This window comes from Sparus aurata, unplaced genomic scaffold (assembly GCF_900880675.1).
Source record: "Sparus aurata unplaced genomic scaffold, fSpaAur1.1, whole genome shotgun sequence".
NCBI lineage: Eukaryota > Metazoa > Chordata > Actinopteri > Spariformes > Sparidae > Sparus > Sparus aurata.
The window spans coordinates 101,450-126,783 of record NW_022045135.1 but is presented as its reverse complement, the minus strand read 5'-3'; the positions used below and the strand labels follow the sequence as shown (position 1 = coordinate 126,783).

Below are 25,334 nucleotides of genomic sequence, written 5' to 3'. Positions count from 1 at the left end.
TTCACATTGACCAAAAACGGATCTAATCTAATAAATCTTACCCTCTTTGTCCTCGATCGACTCCGAGCTGAACTCCTCACACTGTCCGCCTGCGATGCAAGATCTGGTTGTTTGTTGTCCTGCGTACTGTTTCGTAATGTCTTGCAGGCAGCTGGGAAATTAAATAGAGTAGTATGAATAAAGTAACGTATGTCACAGTAAAATTAAATGAGGGAGAAAACAGTAACAGTTACTTACACACAATGACGTCATTATCGGCATCGTGTAAATCTGGACTTGCAGACGTGGCTCCGAGCTAACAGGAGGTCGCGGCCTTGTTATGAGGCGAGGTTAGTCTGTGAAAACAAAATGCTCGCAGCGATAAACCTCCGTGTCTCTCTGCCGCAGGGAAGCTCCGTCCGTCAGCGACATTCCTCGTGGCGACCCGGCAAAGCTCCTCCCGTCCACGCAGACGTCCTCTCGACAATGGCCGGGCCGCTAGCCTAGCTCCTGCTAGCTAGCTTAGCTCCTGCTAGCTAGCTTAGCCGAACTTGCTTCGTGTCCATTAAAACACAAACACTTCGACTGCGATGGAGAGTCCAACTCACACACTCACAGCACGTCGTCCGACAACAGTTCACAGTCTGTCAGTGATAAAACACGACACTGACGACACACACAGTCCACTGTCAGCTGCTCGACGCCATTAACTCTCCACTCCTTCTTCCTCGTCACTCACGCTCCGGTCAACCCGGAAGTCTAAAACTCTTACAGGTCATGAACTCTCACACGCAATAAGAATTACTTTTCAACTGCTTTTAAAACATTCAGAACCCATGAAATTATAGAAATACTACATAAAACAACTGGCGTTTTATCTTTAACTTGTTCCCAGGAGAGAGAGAGAAAAGAATAAATAATCTTTTTTACACAACATTGGCCATTGCTAATGACATACACAGTAATTAATCTAGCATACTTTAATTAAATAAATCCATTCAAGCTCAAATATAAGGGTTTATAATTAGGCTATACTGAGCCTGATCTATTTATAACAGAGATTTTCTTAAAATGAAGTTAACACCTCTTAGAAAAAGGTCACCTGGGGTAAAACTCCCCCTGCTACCCTGATTTGCATTTGTATAGCTCACAGCATTTTCATTTACATGTTAAAGCCTCCCCTAGAATCAGGGGGAGGGGGGTCATTGGGGGACAACTGCCAAGTAAGGCCCACGTCAATTTCCAACAATTCACGTCAGTTTTCAATGTTGCCTGCAAATTGCCACGTGCAGCCGCAAACCTGAAATTCCACGTCAATCTACAGTGCCGCATACTGCCGAAAAAAACACTTTTCATGCAGTGTGTGTTCTTTATTACAGGTGTGTGTAATGTTTGGGATGTGCAGCTGATTGTGACTGACACAGCTGCTGCTGTTTTGTTTTATGTAGTTTATTTTCCTTTTAACTTGGAGGCATTAATGTGCATCCAAGTCAGATTTTCTCTACAGGAGACAATAAATCATATCGTATTGTAAGAAGACAAGCTCACATAGAGCTCCACTCACCTGCACCATTCAAAGAATTACTTCTAAGCTAATGAGCATTTCATTAAGTCCAGTAGTTAGTGGAGTTACAGGTGGTGTTCATCACTGATCACTGTGTGGAGGCCACAAGCTCACATCAGTGGATCTGTCCAGATCTTTGTTGGATTTAAGAAAGTTTACCCTCCAACATTGCCTGGACATGTCAAACACATTGATTAGCTCAAACCCGTAATGTCTTGTTTCTCTTTGTCAGTCAGAAGAATCACTTTCCTGCTGCTGAAGATGTGAATCAGACTTCAGACTTCACTGTTGTGAAACTCAACAACTACAGAAACAAACCTGAATGAAATGTTCTGAAGACAAACAGGTGAAGAAGGTAAGCCCTCTGATTCTCAGGTAAATAATCATATTAACAAGATTAATAACCAGTTCTTAATTTAGTTATTATGTGAGCATTTTGTAATCATAATCTCACAGTTTATTGGTCAGGAGGAGGTTCTTTGATGTTTATAAGACGGATAAACCTGCTCTTACAACAGCCCCAATCTGAGTCCAATATTCTCTCTGTTGTAGCTCTGTGTTTGGTCTCCACCAGCTCCTGAGGGAGATATCTGTCTCTTTAGCTGCTAAACGCTCCACTATGTTCTGCAGCTAATCGCTCACTGAGTCTGTCTACAGTTTGCTGCTCAGCAGGTCGTGTACATCTTTTTCTATGGAAATTGTGCTGTTAGACTCCTGAGTAATCCTCTGACAGCTGATCAAACTGTGTGCCGTTTGTGTACAAGTAAAAAACATAGCTCACTTACCTCAGTTTAAGCGACGCCACAGTATCAAGAAAACGGTCACATCATGCCAACTGTGAGAGCTTCTGTTGTCTTTGGTTACATTAAAGACATGTTTCAGTCAACAGCCAAGGTTAGATGTTACTTACCGGTCTAAAGGTAAGACCCACTTTACTCACCTACAGCTGTCAGCTGTGTTGGAAAGCCGCGACAAAATGTGTTCTAGCTTAACTTCTTTTTACGTCTCTTCTTTCCTCTGCTTTCCTCGACTTTTCACGAGCTGTTGTTAGAGTTACATTCATAAATTATGTCTCTGGTTTTGCTGAATCTTGAATTAAAAAATGGTGGACGTAAATACGTCACACAAAAGTAGTCACTTGTAACCATCGTGTTGTTCAAATCCCGCTTGTTTGTGCAACACTGTTGGCTTCACGTGCAATTTTGGATACATACAAAGTATTGTTCCGCAAAGGTAACGGTGCTACCACAAGGCATGTGTAAAATATGAAATGGGGGTTCCCACAAGGCACACATTTCAAATGGTATAGCGAGGTTATTAACCATGAGTCTCCAAGAAGTCACTCAGAAGATTCATACGTATATTTGCGTAACCCCTAATGTACGTGAACGTTAGGGATGAAAAGGTATACCGTATTTCAGTATACCATGGTGGTGTAAAGCCACGGTGAGATTTCCAAGCTCACGGTGACGGTAATTGATTAATTATTTTAATATTATGCGGCGCTGCCGGCGCAACTCCACTTACACGAGTAGAGAACTCACAAATGAACATTTCACTTCATGTTCACATTAAGATCAGTGGTGGTCAGTCGTCACTCAGTTTCATTATGATCTAATTTTACAGCTGCAGCAGTAGATTGAAAAAGCGTTTCCTACCTGTGTGCTGCTCAAATGTAGGCCTATATTCCATTTAGTTCAGGACAAGCTGCATGGTCAGCGTCTTTTAGTTGGTTCAGTGACAGTCCAATCAAAAAAGGTAGTTTTGGTTTCACTACATCGCTTTGCAACGCTTTGCAAGGCTTTGTGTACTTGTAGATTAGTTGTTTGTTTGGCGCATGGCAGTGACGTCATGCCAAAGAAAAAAAAGACGAAAGAAAGAAAGCGAGAGATTGAAGGAAAGAAGGAAAAAATACTGTCACCATGAAATACTGCGGTATACTGTACTAACACCGTCACCGTACCGTACTGTAAAATCCCATACCGTTACACTCCTAGTGTACGTGTACTAGGGCTGGGCGATATGGCTGAAAAATGTATCATGATATAAGTGTTTCATATCAGTCGATATCGATAATTATTGATATAGTCGATCCGTTTCCTACCGTAATCACCGATCAGCGCAGCCTCAGTTTGGAGGAGCAGAGAGCCGCTCCAGCCCAGACGTTCAGCTTTGTACTTAGGGCTGTGACGATACACGTATCAAAGCTGAAATCGCGACCCTCAGATCCATGAACCTGTCTCGCGCTGTGAGAAGGCAGAATCACGACACAACTTCCAGTCCAGATCAGCCCTGTTAGCTGTAAGTAACACCACATTAACACCGCAGCGGTCGTTTGCCAATTCTCTGCCGTTGTTCGTTCACACAGAGCGAAACACCGCTGTAAAGACGAACCGCTGCGTAATTCAAACAGAAAGCCGGCGCTGCGGCTCCTAAAGAGACGTGACGGTACACGTCATGATGACGTATGTGTGTTTTCAAGGGGTTTCCTTGGTGTCTCCCCTGTCAATCAAAACCAACAGAGGAAAAGCGAAATTTAACCACGCAAATATAAGATAATAACGATAGTTTGGAGCAGGAAAAAGCCGATAGCCGCCACTCCTAAATGAATGGGGGGGCAGCAGCTAAAGTTTACAAGAAATTGCCAAATTTTAAGATTCATGGCAAACTAAGATGAACAGACTACACACAGACAGCTTTCATTTTAGCGTGTTCTTAACAAGCTGTTAATTGTTAGCTTAACAAGCACTATGATCGTGTAAAATGTGCCGGTGGTAATGTCGCTGTTTATGCTGAAATATGATGCACGTTAATGCTTGTTGAACAAGTGGTACTTATTGCCTCTGCCAAGGAGGTTATGTTTGTTGACTTTCAACTCGTGAAGGTTTTATTGCTCTTAAAGTAACGTGTGTTGCGTTCTCCACCTGGTCACTTCTCTCCTCTCTCTGCCGCTGCACACAGCAGCAGAGAGAGGACCAGCCCCGCCCCCCAGTGATCAGAGAGACAGCGAGCAGGGCAGGAAGAAACAGTTTATGGTGCTGTGGAAAAAAACTGCAGCCATCGGCTACTATCAGAGCCAAGTTCCGCTGATTCCGATATATATAAATGATATACTTATAAAACATCCTATCGGTGCGGATTAATTGGCCAAAACGATTAATCGGTCGACCTCTAATTCATACACATACACCGGTCAGCGTCAACTGGCGGCCCGCGGGCCAAATCCGGCCCGCCCAGAGATGTCCATCCGGCCCGCAGAATAATACTTCTGAAAATCAGCGCGCGTCATAACCTGCTATCAATCGCAAATTTAATCTCATAGAACAGTTTAGAAGAACAACGCGTGAAAAGGCTTATACAGCAAACTTACCGTTAAGTTTAACAGATGTTCTGTGCAATGGTAGAGTGATGAACAGGCACCTCACATGGCTTAATATAACTGTATAAACATTTGACGAATATAGTCATCCGTCTTTCTAATACTCGGTCATGCTGCCACTCTGCAAACTCTACGTTTTTGCCAATTCACAACCAAATATCTTAGGAACAAAACAGGGGCACACAGCAACAATCAGACAGTACACAAGGCATCAAATCGAAACACATCACAACAACAACAGTCGGAAAAAACGCAAAACAATCACTCCCATGAGTCTTTGCGCCCTCAGCGCTTCGCGTCGGCAAACGAGACTCCTCTGATCATACAATATTTTATTGTTTCACATGCTCATTTTTCTCAAATGTCAAAATTGTCCCTTGCTTGGGCTTTGAGCACAGCTGCGGTTTTCTTGTCTCAATAACAACCATCAACATAACAGAGTAATCGCAAGCCTTGCACATCAGCAAACAGTTCTCATGACAAATAAAAGTGACAGGCCTCAGTTAAATGTTACTTTTTACATCAAATTAAAGTAGCCTGTGATCCAACAAATCAATACAAACCAATACAATATTTGCCCGTGGTGTAGTGCCAATCAGGCAATATAAGACAACTATATAATAATTAAACTCAATGTAAATTCGCAAAGTTAGAGACAAGAGAGACCATGAAAGCAGCAAACCCTGTGAAATGATGTGTGGTCAATATGACTGTTTATGGTCGAAATAGGTAAAACACATCATATTTTCTTGGTTGTTTTTTTTGTGTGTGTGTAATTTATATTTAAAAAATAGTCTAAATATAAAATACAGACACTTTTAGAAAAGTCATGTAACAGCAATATGCATTTTTTTTCATTCAACACAGTTATTGCACATATAAATTTGAAAACTGTCAAAAAGAGTTTTTTAAATACTTGACCGTAATGTTTGATAATATTATAGAAGATAATAATTAAAGAATTTACCCTCAAGGCCGTGCTTTAACGTCATTTGAGCACGACAGTGATGCGGTCATGAGCACTGAAGTGCTACAACTAATACCAACACAAATAAGATGAAAATCAAAATATATCCATGTTGATGGAACAATTTGCTCTCAAATTTGAAAGTTTTTGCGAGTGTGCGTCGCGTTTCCATGGAAACACATGGGGTCTGACTAATAACTGAAACAAAATCAGTCACGTCAGTTGACTCATATGTGTAATGGAACGTAATTTACCACTCCATCAAATAATCCAACCCTTAGTAACGACCTAGCAACAGAAAGGATTTTCTAGTCACAGAAGAGTGAACTCTGAGCTGACGTTAATGTTTTATCGCGGTCTCGGAATTTCCAGAACTAATCAATACTGCACAGATAAACAGAAAAGGCTTATTTTATCGCCCAAGTTATAACAAAGATGTTGATTTTTTTTCTTTTATATTTCTTATAAAACGTTTTGACCGCGGCCACAATAGTGTCTCTCGCACTGAAGGGAAAATAAATAATAGCCGGGGCATTGTTTCAGTCACTGAACAGACCAGGCATTTATTTGGGACAGGTGTTTAATTCCTCCCTCTCAAAAATCCGGGATGAAAATGTCACAAACTTCTCCAGCTTCTCGGTGAATTCTCTGGCATCCTTCTGCCAGGGAAGTTGTTGCGGTGGGAGGAGGAACGATTCAGCCGACCAGCATTCACAGATAATTCCACATCTCTGCTGTCACTCACAGTGGCGGACATTTGTTTCTCCATCACCCTGATCATTTTGCGGGACACTCTCTCGTGGCGTGCCCGTTTGCTGATAACTCATCCCCCGCATGTTTATCTCAGGCTCCTTCCTTCTTCAGCTCCGTGTCTTTTTTTTATCGCCAATCTCTCACTCTCTTGGGGTTGACAGAGAAAACGTCTAGCGGCTTGCTTCTCCCGACTTTTCTTCTGCATATTTTATGGCAAAAAGTTTGAATTTCAAGCCGTACTTTAATTTTTTTTTGCTTCAGCTCTGACAGTTACTATGTTGCCATGGAGATGGATACTATTGCCACAGACTTGGCGGAAGTAATATTTTGAGTAATGAGTCAGGCGTGCTGTTCATGCTGATTTGAGCACAGTCTAAATGTCTTGTTGACCAATCAGATTGCTTGGTCGGAACTACTGTTGTATAATATTAAATAATTATAAAATTGTAAGGGTTTGTTAACACTGACAGAGGCTAAAAAATAACGAAAATTGATATATTGAATAATAACATACTACTTAGGACACAATTCTTATTTATTTTATTTTATGAGCATCCGGCCCTTACAGTGTGCGCAGAGAAAAATTCTGGCCCTTGGACAAATATAGTTGATGACCCCTGACATACACTATACTGCCAAAAGTATTTGCTCACCTGCTTTGACTTGCATATGGAGTTAAGTGACATCCCATTCTTAATCCACAGTGTTTAATGGGACGTCGGTCCCTTTGCAGCTTTAACAGCTTCAACTCTTCTGAAGGCTTTCCACAGGGTTTAGGAGTGTTTATGGGAATTTTCTTCCAGATGCGCATTTGTGAGGTCACACACTGATGTTGGGCGGGAAGGCCTGGCTCTCAGTCTGAGCTCTTATTCATCCCAAAGGTGTTCTATCAGGTTGAGGTCAGGACTCTGTGCAGGCCAGTCAAGTTCATCCACACCAAACTCTCTCCTCATGTCTTTATGGAGCTGCTTTGTGCACTGGTGCACAGTCATGTTGGAACAGGAAGGGTCCATCCCCAAACTGTTCCCACATAGTTGTGAGCTGGAATTGTCCAACATCTCTTGGTATGCTGAAGCATTCAGAGTTCCTTTCACTGGAACTAAGGGGCCAAGCCCAGCTCCTGAAGAACAACCCCACACCAGAATCTCCCTCGTCCATCAGATTGTCAGATGGAGAAGCGTGATTCGGTACTCCTGAGAAGGTGTCTCCACTGCTCTAGAGTACAGTGGCGGCGTCTTTACACCACTACATCCTACGCTTTGCATTGCACTTGCTGATGTACGGCTTGGATAAGGGCTGCACAAAAAATCGTTAAAAAATCGCGATCTCGATTCACACATACACCTGATCTCATTTCCACACATGGCGATTCTGAAGCATTTTATGTCTCGAGCTGAATCACAAACAAATGCTCCTATTTTCCTCCTGGATTTTTTGAAGCGCCCCCAAATGCAGCACTGCCGCTGCCTCCTCCCTCAACCTATGGTAAATCGTCTTTACAACACGTGATTCAGTGGAGGGAGCCCGCCTGCAGTTTAGTGTTTGGAAGGAGTGAGTGAGAAGCCGTTTTTAGACAGTGCAGCAAGCCGCCAATCTGCCCGTCCTTTTGGCGGCTAGGTCCGCGGTTTTAGACAGAGGGCGGCAAATTGAGGGTCTGTTTTGGTCCGCCGATCCACCTCGCCTGCTAGATGGAAACTGGACAGCAGCTGAGATCCAGGAGATGCTCCTGGATCTCTAGCTTGTTGTTGTAGCGCAAGCTAGGAGCGGTAGCTACTTTCAAATTAAAAGCACCCCGCTAAGAACCCAGTTCTAAACTCCAATGGCAATGTAAAGCTGTTATTTTGAAGACAAATTCGTTGTTAATTGTTCACAGCCCAACTTCAGGCTTCACGTCACGTCATATGTTTACGCCGACCCCAGAGGCGGCTTTTGGAATAGATAGATAGATAGATAGATAGATAGATAGATAGATAGATAGATAGATAGGAGGAATATTACGCCTCCGTTTTATAAAGCTGATCACAGCAGCTATCACATATCACCTAGCCAAGGATATGGCCACAATAAACACTGTACAACATGAGGATTAAAGGATGCCCTAATTTATTTATTTTTTTTTTGTAAAAATCATTTCTCATCCAATGATAGAACTTCAACAAAACATACAAAAAAAAAAAAATTGTAGTATGGCAGAGGCATAGTAGTATGCCTCTGTTCATCAGTGCAATAAACATTTTGTGAAAAAAATCGGGCCAGAGAATCGTGATCTCAATTCTAAGCAAAAAAATTGTGATTCACATTTTTTCCAGAATCGTGCAGCCCTAGCTTGGATGCAGCTGCTCGGCCATGGAAACCCATTCCATGAAGCTCTCTACACTGTTCTGGACCTGATCTGAAGGACACATGAAGTTTTGAGTTCTGTAGCGATTGACTCTGCAGAAAGTTGGGGACCTCTGCGCACTCTGCGCATATCGCTTCCACTTTGCTGCAACACCACTGACAGTTGACTGTGGAATATTTAGTAGTGAGGAAACTTCACGACTGGATTTGTTACACAGGTGCAGGGTTCTAAATTAACACCCGCCAACTCGCCAAATGCGGGTTAAAAATCATTTTGGCGGGTGTTAATAAAAACTTACTAGCCAGTTTGGCTGGTGATGCATGAGGCAATCATGTCAATCAGAGCCGCTCTACTGTTCTCACTCCCTCGGCAGCAGCGTGGGAATCTCACGGTGGCCCGCACTTTGGCTTTGATGCCCCATGAAAAAAAAATCATCGTACAGCCACAGTGGCCTCTGTGCCCGTGGCCGGACAGCGTAATGTTCTTATCGTGAATTACAGCCACCTGAGTGCACAGTACTCATTCATAGTAACTTCAGTGAGTCCACGGTTCGCGCAGGTGGAGTCTCATCATCACGATGATCTCACGTGAAAGCCTCTCAAACAGCAGCAGCGTCTCAAAACACAAGAACGAAACTTACAGCACAGCGAGCGAGCTCAGCCGGTTTGACATGATACGTAACTGACTTATGTGGTAAGATTTAGTTCAGTATAGTTGGAAATATATTCACAGATTCAAACTTACCGGATCAATAACTCATAAGTGAAATCTGGTTAAAACACAAACGACGGCTCTTTCCTACCATATTAAGGTAGACAACAAGCTACAACCGTATTTTTATCTAAACGAGCGTCTGGACATTAACTCTGGTCTGTATGGTCAGCCAGCTGTGAGACGAGGGCGCAGGGACCGTCTACAAAGTGCAACACCGAAAAGAGAAACTACTCAAAATATTCAATAACTTCACTATCATTCACTGTAGTGTCACCAGAATCACTCCACACATCAGTGGTCTCCTGCTGGTCATTATATAATTTTTTGTTTGGAAAAAATGTGCTTTGGCATAATTTGGGGGAATTTCTATTGTGAGAAATATTCAGTAACACTAATATTCAGTGTAGTATCACAAAAATCACCTAACCCTACATTAAAAAACTGTTTTCTAATGTAACATTAACTTGAGAGTAGTATTAAAGAATATTTTAATACATAATCCATGTCTTATTATAATTAAGGATGTTATGGTATCAATCTGAAAGGCAAATCATCAAATTTTACTTAATGGCCTTTGTGCCCTGTCATGTGGCCTTGGTGCCCCTGGAAAAGAAGTGAAGGCCAAATGGCCTTGCCCCTAAAATGACGAAATTCCAACCCTGCTGGGCAGTACTGACTACATTTCCTATGAACTCTGGCGTGATGCTACGTGATGACGTATAAGACGCCCATTGGCTGCGCGCAGGCAGTGCAACCAACCAGCACGAGAAACCATGGAAACAGAAAACACAAAGAAGAAGAAAAAGAAAAAGAATGAATGAATGGAGCAGAAACTATCAAAAGAAGGGAGGGAGCTAGCTGAAGTAAATTAAAAAATAGCCTAAACTTAAGCTAAATGCAGCAGTGGTTGGTTGGACAGACGTCTGGGGGCGTGAAGAGGAAGGAGGCAGGGGATGAAATTGAGAATATCAACAACAATGCGTGCAAAACGGAAAAAACTGGTGGGAACTAATAATTTTAAAGTCGAGGCTGTAAAGGACCATGAGAAAAAAGTTGGCTAGTGGAAATTCTGATTGGCTGGTAACTTTAGAAAGTTAAATCATCAAATTTTGCTGGTAACTTTAGAAAGTTACCAGCCAAATTGGCTGGTAATCAAAAAAGTTAATTTAGAACCCTGCACAGGTGGCATCCTATCACAGTACCACACTTGAGTTTACTGAGCTCCTGAGAGCGACACATTCTTTTACACGTTTGGAGAAACCGTCTGCATGCTGAGGTGCTGCTTTTATACACTTGTGGCCATAGAAGTGATTGGAACACCTGATTTGAATTATTTGGATGGATGAGTGAATACTTTCTGCAGTATAGTATGTGTGTTTGTTGACACAAACTGGTTTTAGTAACCTAAAATAATTAACTGAAGTCTAACGGTGAAATCACTGCCTTGCTGACATTAACTGGACAACAACAACATACTAAAGCGCTTTGAACTGAGGAAACACTCTGTGTGAGGAGGGATTGGTTAACAAGTACTTGGTGTATTATGTCTTCAAGCACATGAAGGTTTTAATCATGAGACTGATCTGAATGTTGTCTTCCCTGTCCAGGACCACCAGAATATAAAGGTTCTTATTGCCTCTTTAAAAGAGATTTTAAATACCAGTCTTTTACTTGTAGTGGAGTATTTCTACATTATTGTTAGAGAAGTGAAAGATCTGAGTCTTTGTAGAAGAACATCATGACTCAGGTGTCTGTGAACATTTTGTAAAACTACTTTATTTACTTGAAAAATACTTACTTTGACCTAAATCTACGACGAGGAGTCTTTAATCTGGTTATAAAGCTGTATAAATGCATTAGCATTAGCTACCTTGGTAGCTTCAGCTCCACCTCCTCCTCCATCTTTGATTACCCGGGAATCAGGCAGACTCAAGTACTGCCAAGATGGCGACGGCTGCTGCCACCTTCAGAAACCTGTGGGTGAACAAGCTGCATGGTCAGCGTCTTTTAGTTGGTTCAGTGACAGTCCAATCAAAAAAGGTAGTTTTGGTTTCACTACATTGCTTTGCAACGCTTTGCAAGGCTTTGTTTACTTGTAGATTAGTCGTTTGTTTGGCGCATGGCAGTGACGTCATGCCAAAGAAAAAAAAAGGCGAAAGAAAGAAAGCGACGTGTGTGTGTTTTCAAGGGGTTTCCCCGGTGTCTCCCCTGTCAATCAAAACCGACTGAGACTGTCTTCCGGGGTAAGGTTCACTGAAGTCCCGGTCCGGAGAGCCCACCGCCGCAGGGATTTTTTTTTTTCATCAGAAACACTCGGTGAGGTAAAGTTTTTTTGCCGAAATGTGACGAGGAGTGACGAGGAGTCTGTAGGACGGGCGGGAGGAAGGACGCTTCTCCACGTACAGCTGCGGTATTTTTCCTTGTTGCCAAAGACAGTTACAGCTACTACGTTACCTTAGATTGGTTCTGTAACGTTGCTTTGTGGGACATTTCTCTGTATTAAATTGAGTGAGGGATCTGTGCAGTTAACGGACCATCAGATAGACATGCCCTCCACAATACTATCAGACAAGTATCATATACAGAAGTTATTGAAATGTTACATAAATAAAATGTTTAATTTAGAAAGACAAAAAAGAATCGAGGTTTGTATTGAACCGTGGGTCAAAAATCGTGATACAAACCGAATCGTGAGTTTGGTGTATCGTTACGGTCCTATTTGTACTGCAGTGAACGGGGTCCAGAGGAAAAGCGAAATTTAACCACCTAAAACAAGGCTCACCTAAAAAAATCTATATCAGTTCAAGTGTACGATTATATAGAGAAAATTCACTCCACTACATTTTCTCAACTGTAGAACCTCTCTATCTGATATGGAGGTTCTACAGTCTGTGTCTGAAGTTAAGTTTCGTGTTGATCGAAAGTAAACAGAGTTGTGTACATAAACCTCTCGTCCAGCAACTGGGCCTCACACTGTACGTGACGTAGTGTTTTACAATGTAAATCTTACAGCACATAAAAAGTAGAGATGTCCTGATCAGGTTTTCTTTACTCCGATCCTGATCCAAGTCCTTTGATATTTAGTATCTGCCGATAATGAGTCCCGATCTGATACTTGGCCTTAACTAATATTTTCCTGGATAATACAGCTGCATGAAGAAAAAAGGACCTGCATCCAAGCTGTTCCTTTTTTTTTTTGGGCCTTTTTATGGCTTTATTGATACTACAGCTGAAGAGGCTGACAGGAAACAGGGTGAGAGAAAGGGGGAGTGACAAGTAGCAAAGGGACCCAGGCCGGGAATCGAACCCGGGACCGCTGCAGCGAGGACACAGACTCTGCACATGGGACGCTGCTCTACCAACTGAGCTAAATGGCTCCCCATCCAAGCTGTTTAATAGGTTTTTTTATTTAGTTGAAACAAAGTCTATACTTTCATATGGCTCTTCTTTATTCTGCATATTCTGTGACAACACCTTCCTTGTGTTAGCAGGTGAGTCTGTGACGCTGCACTGTGACAGCAGACACTAGCCGTTTTTAAACCGCCTCTCCGCATTATCTCCGGAGCGGTGGTTCGGCAATTCTCCGCCGATGGTGATTCACACAGAGCGAAGCATCTCGGCCTTCATTATACTGTAATATTTATACTTATGTCATAGGCTACTTAGGGAATTTCATTTTTTTTCTCTGGTCATAAAGCTTTCACACAGCCATCATGAACTCCCCTGCATGGGCTTGGAATGAAGAGTCGTCTAATATTGTAAAGAAATGCCATTTTTATGATTTGTTTCAAGCAAGAATGAAATTTTGATTTCAGAGGTGGGGGGAGACACAAGTATTTTTAATAAAACTCCAACTCTTTCAGTTCTCTGTGTTTTCTAGTAGTTCTTCTAGTTCTATCGCTACTTTCAATTTTACTGTTCCTTTTTTTGGTTTGACTGGTTGTGAAGCATGTAGCAAAACATTATCACCCAATTCTGTGTTTCACCTTGTTAGTCATCTTCACTCCAACTCAAACTTAGTTTCACAATTCTCATGAGTTTGGATGTATAAAATCACATTTGTAATCCGAGGTTTTACTAAAATGTTGTTGTTTTTTTAAACAGTTGCAGCATTTCAACATAAAAATAATGCATGAAAATAAGTGCATCTCTTTGGCATTAAATATAAGCTTTTTTAAAGTCTTTGCATTGTTGAGGCTCTACAGTTGTTATAATAATAATAATAATAATAATAATAATAATAATAATAATAATAATAATAATACCAATAATGATAATATTACATTTTATGGGAGCCAGTGAAGGTGTTGCAGGATGGCTGTAACGCATTTCTTTGAGTACCGTAAATGACCAAATAGCCGCGTTTCAATTAACCACAGGGTCCCTTTAAACGCTGGGTGCAGGTGTATATTTTAAAAAAATAACCACCAGTTCCAAATAAATGTCGGTTCTAATTTATTTATTTATTTTTTAAATCAAGGAAGAAGACGTGACCACTGACACTGCACATTTTTTCTTCTTCGTCTTTTTCACGTGTTATGCTGCTTTCTGTCTCACACTGATGATGATCATGGCTCCGGTGCTGCAACAAAATAAAAAGTACCACTTGAATTAAAATTTTTTCTGTCTTAAAACATGCAGAGGAAAACTTGAGAGAAGCAGCTGCTAGAAGTTTCTCTGTCGATCCCAAGAGAGTGAGAGATGGGCGAAAAAATCAAACTGAGCTTCAGCGTCTGTCCGAGGAGGACAGCAACAGGTCCAGGCTGCCTGCTGGAGGGAAGAAGAAGGCTGCGAGGAGCCTGAGATAAACATGTGGGAATGAGTTATCAGCAAACGGGCACACCACAAGAGAGTGTCCCGCAAAATGATCAGGGCGATGGAGAATCAAATGTCTGCCACCGTGAGTGACAGCAGAGATGAGGAGTTTGAATCATTTCCTCCGCCGCAACAACTTCACTGGCAGAAGATGCACAACCCTAACCCTATTGAATTAAACGCCTGGTCTGTTAAGTGATTGAAACAAATAAACGCCCCGGCCATATTTGGTAATTTGCATCCTGGCTGCACCTAATTACCAAACACACACGCAATAACGCACGCACATACGCACATGGACACCAATTCAAAGGTTTATGTAAATGAAACCTCTGATAGTACAATCCTTCAAGCGGACGTGACCCAGGTAGAACAGACGCCCAACTTACAGTGGCAGATTAATAAGGACTCCTGGGCAACTAGCAGACTGGTGTGCAAGCAAGATGGAGTGACAGCGGGGATGGCCAATCACACAAGAAACGGCAGAGCCAATCGAGGAGCTTGTGGGTGGGTCTAAACTCAGGGAGATGGGCTCCGGCTTGAACGGCCGTTTTCCGCTTGGTCCTAGTGCTTGACGCGTCTCAGTTGAATATAGCGTAACATGGTTTTTGAACAGTAAAAACTGCAGGAGACCAAAACAGCCTTTCGAAAAAGTGCAGGGGACATGTCCCCTGTGTCCCCCCCCCAAAATTACGTCCGTGGTTTCAAGAGAGGAGTTATCTAAGTCCTGCACGGGTTAAAAATAAAGTACTGTGTCAGACACAGATGCAGATCGGGTCAGAACTCCCATTCCCCACGCTGGCTTACTTTCACTTTTAAAAATTGCGTCCGTCCAATTTTCCTTCGGCCGTCGGTATCAATTCATAGTGGGTCGGCTCAGGTACAGAATGTAATTTGTGCTTCTGTCGGAAAACGGGTCGGATGTGGTCGGACTCTGCTTAAGTGACCATTTTAATCTTCTAGTTAATTATCAAGCTAAATATCCAACATGCTAGTTGACGTCAAAGACTGCGGTGGAAGACGACGGTAAAATATTTCCTTTCTCGAACACTGGATTTATTTATGCCTGAATTTTTAAGGTGTGGCAGCTTTTATTTTGCCGTGGCGGTGCGCCACAGTCAATTACATGTAGGGGAAACCCTGACCTGTTTTACATGCCCTGCTTCATGAGACCCACGAAACTAGTGCGCATACCGCTGAGGTGGTAGGACATTCAAAAACTCCAGGTGGTGAAGAAAACCATGATCCTCTACCATGGAGATGAGCTGGTTATCCAGAGCGATTAATTCAGTTATCTTCTCTGTAATATTTGTGGCCATGTCACTGTCTCGAGGATATTTCTCTTTCCTTTTGAAGGTATATGCAAGTGTTTGCTGCTTTGGTGTCCTTGCCTGTACTCTAGAGTGAACACGTTGTGTTCTTTGAGTGTTTGTTTTATATATGCCGCATCAAATGAGTAGTATTAATTGCAGCTCCGCAAAACGGTTGTTACATGTCGCCATTGGACTACTTTCGCTTTCTAATTTAAGTCATTTCCACACTGCAGACATTTTATCCTCAGGTTAGCCAAAGTAATGCTATGCTCGTATGTGAAAAAAACCCCCAAAAAACAAGCTTGGGTCCACGTTAAAAATTGCCGATTCCGATCAACGGAATCATCTTACAGATCGGGACATCCATAATAAATAGGACTCAGCGGTCCACAATCTCACAAATCATTGTAGCTCACAAGCATACAATATATGCTTACTTCTTATATCTGCCCAGACACTAAATATAAGCCTCACATGTTTCGCATATCTCTAATCCAGCTTGCTTCCTCAGCGTGGATTAAGGAAGGTTGCAGGGTCCTGAGTTGGCTGTTAAAACAACGTGATTGACATGGGCATAACGAAAATGGACAAAGCTGTCAGAACCATGTGGTCGTTCTCAGCAACTGTACATTGCTGCTTTTCATTATTCAAATTCCCCCTATTATTAGGAAGGTTTTTCCAGTATTCAGACTACAACAGGCTACAATATAAACACTTTATTTTTTATTAACACCAGTATCTGTGACCTCCTCTGCTGTGATCTATAAAATATCATTTTCAAATGGAAGCTTTAAGACAAGACACATATTGAATATGGCAAAGATCACAAACACTCTGCTGCACACACCTCTCTGAGTTAGACAGCAAAGTTGACAGCGCCTCCTCAATTCTTGACTGATTAGTTGGACTCACTGTTTTCGTTATGATTGCAGATGTTAGCGTCAGGTGAAAACTGCCAATGTGATTCATAATTGTTTTAAGTCAGAAGTTACACTCAGCCTGTGTCTTGTCCAGTTCATGTTTCCCAGCAAGTTCTGAAGTCTGACACAAGCCAAGATACCTGCTTTCTAAAGACTGGGTGTTTTTTTTGTTTTTTTTTCACTTGCTGCTGATATCTGCCTCCCTCCGACACAACATGATCCTAATGTCCACCCACAATTAATAAAATAATTTCCACACCTCTACTGTACAAGGTGACAGATTACTAACAGTTTGGATATCAGTAGTGTCCCAGAAGTAAAGTAACATACTTCCTGTTTTCTCTAGTCTAGAAAAAGAAATGGACGCTTTAGTGAGCAGAGCGACGGAGGTGACGGAAATTGACCCGAAAACCAGCAGAGAGGCGGCAGCAGTGGAGGTAGCAGCGCTCGGCCGGCCGTTCAGCCCCGGGATGCTGTACGACTGCCGCAGTGATTCTCTTGTTCCTGGTAAGGATTCACAAGTAAAGGTTCCTAAATGTGGCTCAATTAAAATACGTGTTTGTAAGTTCTAAGTAGTGAATTCCAACTCCTGCTACTGTCTGAAAAGACAAGTTTATCTGAATTTGCAGAAGTTACAAAAAAGGAAAAACAAATACTGTAAATTCATCAATGAAAACTAACCTGTCCAAGCCTTCCTAAAAAATAAAAAGCAGTTTAACTATTTTGATTCTTTTTTGCAGGCATGACACTGTGGGACTGTGATGACCTCGAAAAACATACAAGAGAAAGACCAAAACCTCAGACTGACTTTGAGATAGTTGCATCTGAATCAATTGAGGACAAATCTTCAGCACTAAATGTTGACGCCTCTCTTAAAGCAAGTTTCTTGGGTGGACTGGTTGAGGTCGATGGATCAGCAAAATACCTGAACGATAGTAAGACTTCTAAAAATCAGGCCAGAGTAACACTAAAGTACAAAGCTACCACAAAGGTCCAAGAACTGTCGATGGATCATCTTGGAAGAGGTAATGTGAAGCATCCAGATGTCTTTGATAAAGGGTTAGCTACACATGTAGTCACAGCTGTTCTTTATGGAGCACAAGCCTTCTTTGTCTTTGACCGTGAGGTGTCAGAAAAGGAAAATCATCAAGACATTGAAGGTAACTTGAAGGTGATGATCAAGAAAATTCCCTGTCTTGCTATACAGGGTGAAGGTTCACTGAAAATGGAAGACAAAGACAGAGAAAAGGTTGAGAAATTCTCCTGCAGATTCTTTGGAGACTTTTCACTTCAGAAAATGCCGACATCCTTTCAGGATGCAATACAAGTCTATCAGAGTTTGCCAACATTGCTGGGAGCCAACGGAGAAAACGCCGTACCAGTAAAGGTCTGGCTGTTGCCACTGACATGTTTAGATTCTTCTGCTTCAAAACTCGTCCGTCAGATAAGCGTAGAGTTAGTCCAGGAATCACAGAGAGTCCTGGAGGACTTCAGTGAGCTGGAGATGAGGTGCAATGATGCACTGAAAACCACCACTGCACAGCAGTTCCCACAGATTGGCACAAAGATTAAAACCTTTAAAGAGATGTGCTCTGAGTTCAAGCTGGTATTCCAACAAACCTTGGCAGAGAAACTTCCATCAATCCGAGGAGGAGGAGAAGAAGAAGCTGTGCTCGCAGAGATCCTGAGGAAGAGACATTCTTCTCCTTTCAACAGCAAAGACCTGAACAAGTGGATGGACTGTAAAGAGAGAGAAATTCACACCTTAACGTCTTTCACCAACATGATGAAGAATACTAAGATTGTCTCATCTGAAACAGACCTGTACAAGGAAAGTCTCAGTGCAGATCATACTGTGTGTTTTGTTTTCACCTCACTGGGAAGTGATGAACCGTACCTCTCAACTTTATCAGAGTACTTAGAAGAAACAACCAAACCAGACGAAGCTCGACGGTCTCGTACTCATGATGTAGAGAAGGAACAATGGTACACCTCAAGAGAAGTAACATATAGAAGGAGTAAAGCAAAACTCTTCAGCTACTTCGCAGAGGCCAACAAGGAGAACAAGAACATTAAGTTCTTGGCAGTTGGTTTAACAAACAAGTCACAGAAAGGTTCAAGCATCTACCTTTATAAAGACGGCTTCTCTGTCACTGAGAACTTTGAGCCTCCTTCAAAGCCTAAAACATTAACAGTCAGAGACATAAACCACAACAGTGTGACGCTGAAGATTTCTCCAGCAAAGTTTGGAGCAGAGAACATCACCTCCTACTCTGTTGAGTACTGTGTCAGTGGACAGGATGGATGGAAAGAAAAGACGGCAGCAGAAGCTGAAGAAGTCACAGTGAGCGATCTGAGTCCAAACACAGAGTACAAGTTCAGATGCAGAGCAGTGACCTCAGTAGGTGTTGGACCAGCCAATAAAGTCAGTGGTTCCATTAAAACTTTACCTTGCAGCCCTCCTGGAAAACCTCGAGTTGAACCAAACTCAATAGAGATATCAGTTAGCTGGGACAAACCTGCTGAACTTGGACAAGATGTCCAGATCCTGAGCTACATCGTGGAGTACGCCAAAACAGACAGCAGGGTGGAAAGAGGAAGATCTCCAATGGAACCAAAAGATGTCAAAGACTGAAAAGACGATCATTTCAGGGCTTCAGCCAGAGACAGAATATGTCGTCAGGGTCAGATGTGATTGTGGTGAAGCTGGAAGAAGCAAAGAAAGTGTCTATTCTATCTTTGCTGTGTGCCCAAAAGAACGACTTGCTGATGCTGTTAAAAACGAAAGCAGTCTGCTGGAACACAAGTCAGGTCCTCTCCCTCTTTACAAAGTTCCCCTGGAAGAAGAAAGACTGGGTGTTGCAGGTTGCAGGCGTTTTAGTTTTGGGAAAGAGTCTTTTAAACACAATCGCACCATCATGGTTCTTGGAGCAACTGGAGCTGGAAAATCAACTCTCATCAATGTGATGATCAATTACATTCTGGGAGTTGAATGGGAGGATTCATATCGGTTTAAATTAGTTGATGAGGATCCATCAAAATCACAAGCTGAAAGCCAGACTTCTGAAGTCACTGTGTACAAGATCAACCACCAGGAGGACTTTAAAATAGACCACTCACTGACCATTGTTGATACTCCAGGATTTGGAGATACAAGAGGCATAAAGAGAGACATGAAGATCACAGAACAGCTGCGTAATCTATTCACTGATAAGCGTGGTGTCAGTGACATTGATGCTGTGTGTTTCGTAGCTCAGGCTTCTTCAGCTCGACTCACACCAACACAGAAATATGTGTTTGACTCTGCGCTCTCAATCTTTGGCAAAGATGTGGCAGAAAACATCAGAGTTCTGGTGACGTTTGCAGACGGCCAGCTTCCACCAGTTCTAGAGGCGATCACAGCTTCAGGTGTCCCATGTCCTAAATCAGAAGACGGGCTGCCACTTCACTTAAAATTCAATAATTCAGCGTTGTTTGCAGACAATAAATCATCTGCAGCAGGTGGCAGAAGTAAATATGGAGACTTTGATCAGATGTTTTGGGACATGGGGGCCAATAGCATGGAGACGTTCTTTGATGCTTTGAATGTGATAGAAACCAAAAGCTTGACACTGACAAAGGAGGTCCTCAGAGAAAGAAAGCAGCTTGAGAATTCAGTTGAAAATTTGCGGAAGCAGGTTAAACTTGGGTTAGCCCAGCTTGAGGAGATAAAACAGACAAATTTGAAACTGAAAGATCACGAGGCAGAGATCAGCAGGAATGAAAAATTTGAGATTGATGTCACTGTCACGAAGCCTGTTAAAACAGATATTTCTCGTACTGGAAAATACCTCAACTGTCAGCAGTGTCAGTTTACCTGTCACTTTCCCTGTGGAATAGCCGATGATAAAGAGAAAGCACGCTGTTCTGCAATGGGATCAGATGGAAACTGTACTGAGTGTCCCGGCAAATGTCCCTGGAGTGTACATTTTAATCAGAAGTACAAATGGGAGTATCAGGAAGTTAAAGAAAAACAAACGGCAAGAGATCTGAAAGAAAAGTACCTAGAAGCCAAAGATGCTAAGGCATCTGTTCAGGCATTGTGTGACAAACTGAACTCTGTATTTGATCGTGTGCAGGCTGATGTGGGGAAACTGATGAAGAGGTCTGCTAAGCGTTTAAACAGACTCAAAGAGATCGCACTGAAGCCAAATCCTCTCTCCACTCCAGAGTACATTGACCTGCTTATTGAGGCAGAGAAATCTGAGTGTAAACCAGGCTGGCAGCAACGAGTTCAGAACCTGACAGCCGTGAGAGAACGACAAGAGTTAATGGCTGTACTACAGCCCACCAACTGATTTGTGTTCAAACAATCAAGCAAATAACAATACCAACTGCAACAAAACTAATACCAAATAATTAGAATGACTACACTGACTACACTGACTTCACCACCAAATAAGACTGTCAGTGTCTGATGAAGACCAAGATGAGACCGGTTCTGATCCCAACGAACACCAACACAGACCACATGCCACTCCAAGAGAGATTAGAACACACCAGGATCAGTGCCAGGCAAGAAAATGGCATCAGGTCAACTCCATGAATGATCACACGGACAGAGATCTGATTTATACATCACTGAAGTCTTTACTAGCTGAGACATTTCTTCAGTTTTAATGGTGCGACTGGATCAGTAGTTTGAAATCAGCTAGTAGTTAAAATGTAATCTTATGAAGAGCTTCAGGTGTAAATGTAGCAGCAGGTTGATGAAGAGCTTCAGGTGTAAACGTAGCAGCAGGTTGATGAAGAGCTTCAGGTGTAAACGTAGCAGCAGGTCGATGAAGAGCTTCAGGTGTAAACGTAGCAGCAGGTCGATGAAGAGCTTCAGGTGTAAACGTAGCAGCAGGTTGATGAAGAGCTTCAGGTGTAAACGTAGCAGCAGGTCGATGAAGAGCTTCAGGTGTAAACGTAGCAGCAGGTCGATGAAGAGCTTCAGGTGTAAACGTAGCAGCAGGTCGATGAAGAGCTTCAGGTGTAAACGTAGCAGCAGGTCGATGAAGAGCTTCAGGTGTAAACGTAGCAGCAGGTCGATGAAGAGCTTCAGGTGTAAACGTAGCAGCAGGTCGATGAAGAGCTTCAGGTGTAAACGTAGCAGCAGGTCGACGAAGAGCTTCAGGTGTAAACGTAGCAGCAGGTCGATGAAGAGCTTCAGGTGTAAACGTAGCAGCAGGTCGATGAAGAGCTTAAGGTGTAAACGTAGCAGCAGGTTGATGAAGAGCTTCAGGTGTAAACGTAGCAGCAGGTCGATGAAGAGCTTCAGGTGTAAACGTAGCAGCAGGTTGATGAAGAGCTTCAGGTGTAAAGGTAGCAGCAGGTCGATGAAGAGCTTCAGGTGTTAACGTAGCAGCAGGTTGATGAAGAGCTGCTGCAGCCCAGTCATGATGTTCAGCAGGTGTAACGTCGACCACGTTCACCATCTTAATTAATGGTATTTAAAGTAAACAGCAGCCTTCAGCTGTCGTCTGCTCTCACAGTGAAGCTCAGTCACTGTAATGTGTGACGCTGTGAGAAACATGAAGAGAGCAGTTCTGCTGTGATGATGTCAACACACATGTAGAAAGAAATCTGATGGTGAAGAGAACAAATCAAAACATTGACATCATGTTGTGATAAATGTTGAAGTGCTGAACTAATAGAACAATCTGCTCCAATGCAACCTGATCATCAAAGTCTTTATTTTTGTCTTTTGAACATAAATGTTTGAATGTGTTTCATTGTACCCAGTTTACATAGTTGAGTTTTTACACTGGCTCATCAGCTTCCTGCTTATTTAACATGTTTATCTACTATTTTCTTTTTTATTGGACATTTAAAACCTTTAAGACGATCTGAATAATGTTTAATTTCTCCTCATGCTGATGTGTGCTGACATGTTATTGTCCTGTGGGCTCCCACTGAAAGATGGAGAAATCAATAATCAATAAATGTGATGATTCTAAGTGTTGTCTGTTGGCCTCTGATGTGTCAGTGTCACCTTCTTTGTCTTCTGCAGCTTCATTTTCTCTTCCAAACTCACAGTTTACATCTAAATGTTCCAAAATGTGACAAATGAAATGCAAAGTGAAAATAAATGTGAGCATCAGAACTGGTGCCCCTTCAGAGGGCCCGACCCGGAGGTTGGGAACCACTGGACTAACTAAACTAACTGTATATAAAGTAGTTCAGACGGAGTGATGTAATGTAACTAAGTACTTCCACTCCACTACATTTAGGAGGCAGATATTGTACTTCTTACTCCACTGCATGTATTTGCTTTGCTGTTCACTTTAGTTACTAGTTACTTTACAGATTACAAGTATCACATTTTGAAATGAATTGATTTTCTCATCAATCAGATAAAAACAGTGTTTGTGATGATCAGCTGACTCACAGTATACAGTTTATACACACATGTAAATATATAGATCAGTTACTTTACTGATACTTTGATACCTCAGTACATTTAATATCAGATACTTTAAGACTTTTATTTGACTTTTGGGTTCTTACAGCACCGTTCACCTGCAGCAGCTCTGATGATGATAATAATAATATTAATAATAATATTAATAATGTCACACAGAAACAGATATCAGTCAGCAGGAACAATTTTCTGTGGAACGAGTACTTTAACTTTTGATCCTTTCAGTGTATTTCAGTGAAAGTACTTAATGACTTTGACTTAAATGAACTCGAGGAGGTTTAAGTGGTTCTGAAGCTGTTTAAATGTGATACTGATGCCTCTATATGAGCCACATAAACAAGTGAGAGCATCAGATTGTGTTTGTGTATATTGATGATATTCAGTGTTGATGTTTGTCACCAGGTCACATTCTGACTCATCCAGGTTGAATAAATCATAAAGATAAATATATGTTTTATGTGACAGGGCCCACCAGGACCAGCTGGATATAAAGGTTCTTGTAGCCTCTTTAAAAGAGATTTGAACTGCCAGTCTTTTACTTGTAATGGAGTATTTTGACATTATTGTCAGTGAAGTGAAAGATGTGAGTCCTTGTTGAAGAACATCATAACTCAGGTGTGTGTGAACATTTAGTCAAACTGTGTTGAACAAAAGGAAAACTGCTGCTGTGTTAGTTTCATGTGTTCCTGTCACATTCTGCCTCTTCAGGCTCAGTCGTTGTCGTTCTCCATCCGTCCACCAGATGTCCTCAGACTTTTCCACCTGTCCCCGTCCCCTGACTCCCACGTCCACCTGCATCAGCCCCGCAGGATCTACCTGCTCCATTTACTCTTGAACAAAACTGACACATATAAGCATCTCTCCAATGTGAAGAACTGTCTGTATTCTGTATTACACAACAGTGATGTCACCATTTATGTCCCAAATAATGGAAACAAATAAACTAATAAATGGTTCAGTAGATAAATAAAAATATAAGAATACATGGAGGTGTTAATTAATTTTAAAAATGTGACTAATATACTAGTTCCGTTCCGTTTTCTTTTCTGCTTTTTTCCGTGAGGGTTGCGGAGATGTTTTATCTCCCCTTTTTTCAGGGGAGGTTACTGGGGCCAAATCCAGTGACTGTGGGCGAAGGCCAGGGCACACCCTGAACGAGTCGCCAGCTCATTGCAGTGGCTGCCACACAGGTGCCAACTGCGCATCAGGAGCAATTTGGGGGTTCAGTATCTTGCTCAAGGATACTTCGGCATGTAGCTCAGTTCCACCCCAGGGGAGCTGGGATTCGAACCAGTGATCTTCCCTAGTCCAGCAGCTCTACCCACTGAGCTACAGCCGCCCCAACTAATATACTAGTTATATTTCTCTTTAAATTTGCTTCTGAATATGTTTAACTTTTTAAAATTTCCATCTTGTGATTTTTCATTTTATTATTTTATTCATTTTAAATCTTATTCATGTATTTATTTCTATATTTTCTTTCCTTTGCATTTTGCTAAATAATACATGAATAAATACAAATAAACATGTAAATACATAAATAAATGTGAAAGTTAAGACACTGATAAATGAGATGGTTCAGTGGATGTGAAACAAATGGTTTGTTCCTCTTCTTCCTTTAGTGGGTTTGTTCCTTCATGTTGCCCTCCTGGTCTGCTGGTACCAGGGAGAGGTGTGTTCAGAACCCTGCAGCTCTATATGTCGGAACAAAGAGGCAGAAAACTCAGCTTGAGTTCAGCTCCACTGCAGGATTTATTCTCTCCTGAACACAAAGACATATTAAACAATTCACTTCCTGAGGTATTAAACAGAAATACTTAGTGTTGCATCAGGTGAGTTGCAGATCTTTCAAGTGTGGAGGATATTTTGCGATATCTTCATAAACATACATGTATCTACAGCATGTTAATGCATTGAAAACAACAGCACCATGAAATAAACAACATGAATGTCCATATGTGTTGAACAACACAAAATAATTATCTCTCACTTGGTTTTTGTCACATGTTCCGGCTCTGACCAAATTACACATAAAACTACAATATATTCTGACAGTGAGGAACTTTCAACCTTTCAGCATCACTCAGGTTACATCATAACAAATCACTGTGTTTATGTCTCTTTCTGAAGTCACATATTCACAC

At 41.9% G+C, this 25,334-nt stretch overlaps 1 protein-coding gene and 1 long non-coding RNA gene across 4 annotated transcripts; both read left to right on the top strand.

The window, feature by feature from the left end:
* The first annotated feature begins 1,789 nt into the window (after nt 1–1,789).
* On the top strand, nt 1,790–19,496 carry LOC115577937 (stonustoxin subunit alpha-like). 3 transcript variants are annotated; one of them, XM_030410796.1, is made up of 3 exons: nt 1,790–1,898; nt 17,097–17,252; nt 17,486–19,496. In XM_030410796.1, exons 2-3 carry the CDS (start codon nt 17,105–17,107, stop codon nt 19,378–19,380), a joined length of 2,043 nt encoding a protein of 680 aa, XP_030266656.1. In that variant the 5' UTR covers nt 1,790–1,898; nt 17,097–17,104; the 3' UTR covers nt 19,381–19,496. The 3 variants fall into 3 exon arrangements, with proteins under 3 accessions (XP_030266656.1, XP_030266653.1, XP_030266654.1); XM_030410793.1 differs by having other exon boundaries at nt 17,092–17,252; XM_030410794.1 differs by lacking the exon at nt 1,790–1,898 and having other exon boundaries at nt 16,958–17,252.
* A 4,163-nt stretch (nt 19,497–23,659) lies between these two features.
* LOC115577939 (uncharacterized) lies at nt 23,660–24,168 on the top strand. The gene is made up of 2 exons (XR_003983314.1): nt 23,660–23,805; nt 23,899–24,168. It is a non-coding gene; the product is annotated as an uncharacterized LOC115577939 (long non-coding RNA).
* Nucleotides 24,169–25,334: the final 1,166 nt, after the last annotated feature.

Bases quoted from the DNA above. Each gene is read 5' to 3' on its own strand.
- LOC115577937 (XM_030410796.1), top strand. From the start codon at position 17,105: ATGGACGCTTTAGTGAGCAGAGCGACGGAGGTGACGGAAATTGACCCG. The intron at 17,253-17,485 runs GTAAGGATTCAC...TCTTTTTTGCAG, and splicing joins CAGTGATTCTCTTGTTCCTG to GCATGACACTGTGGGACTGT.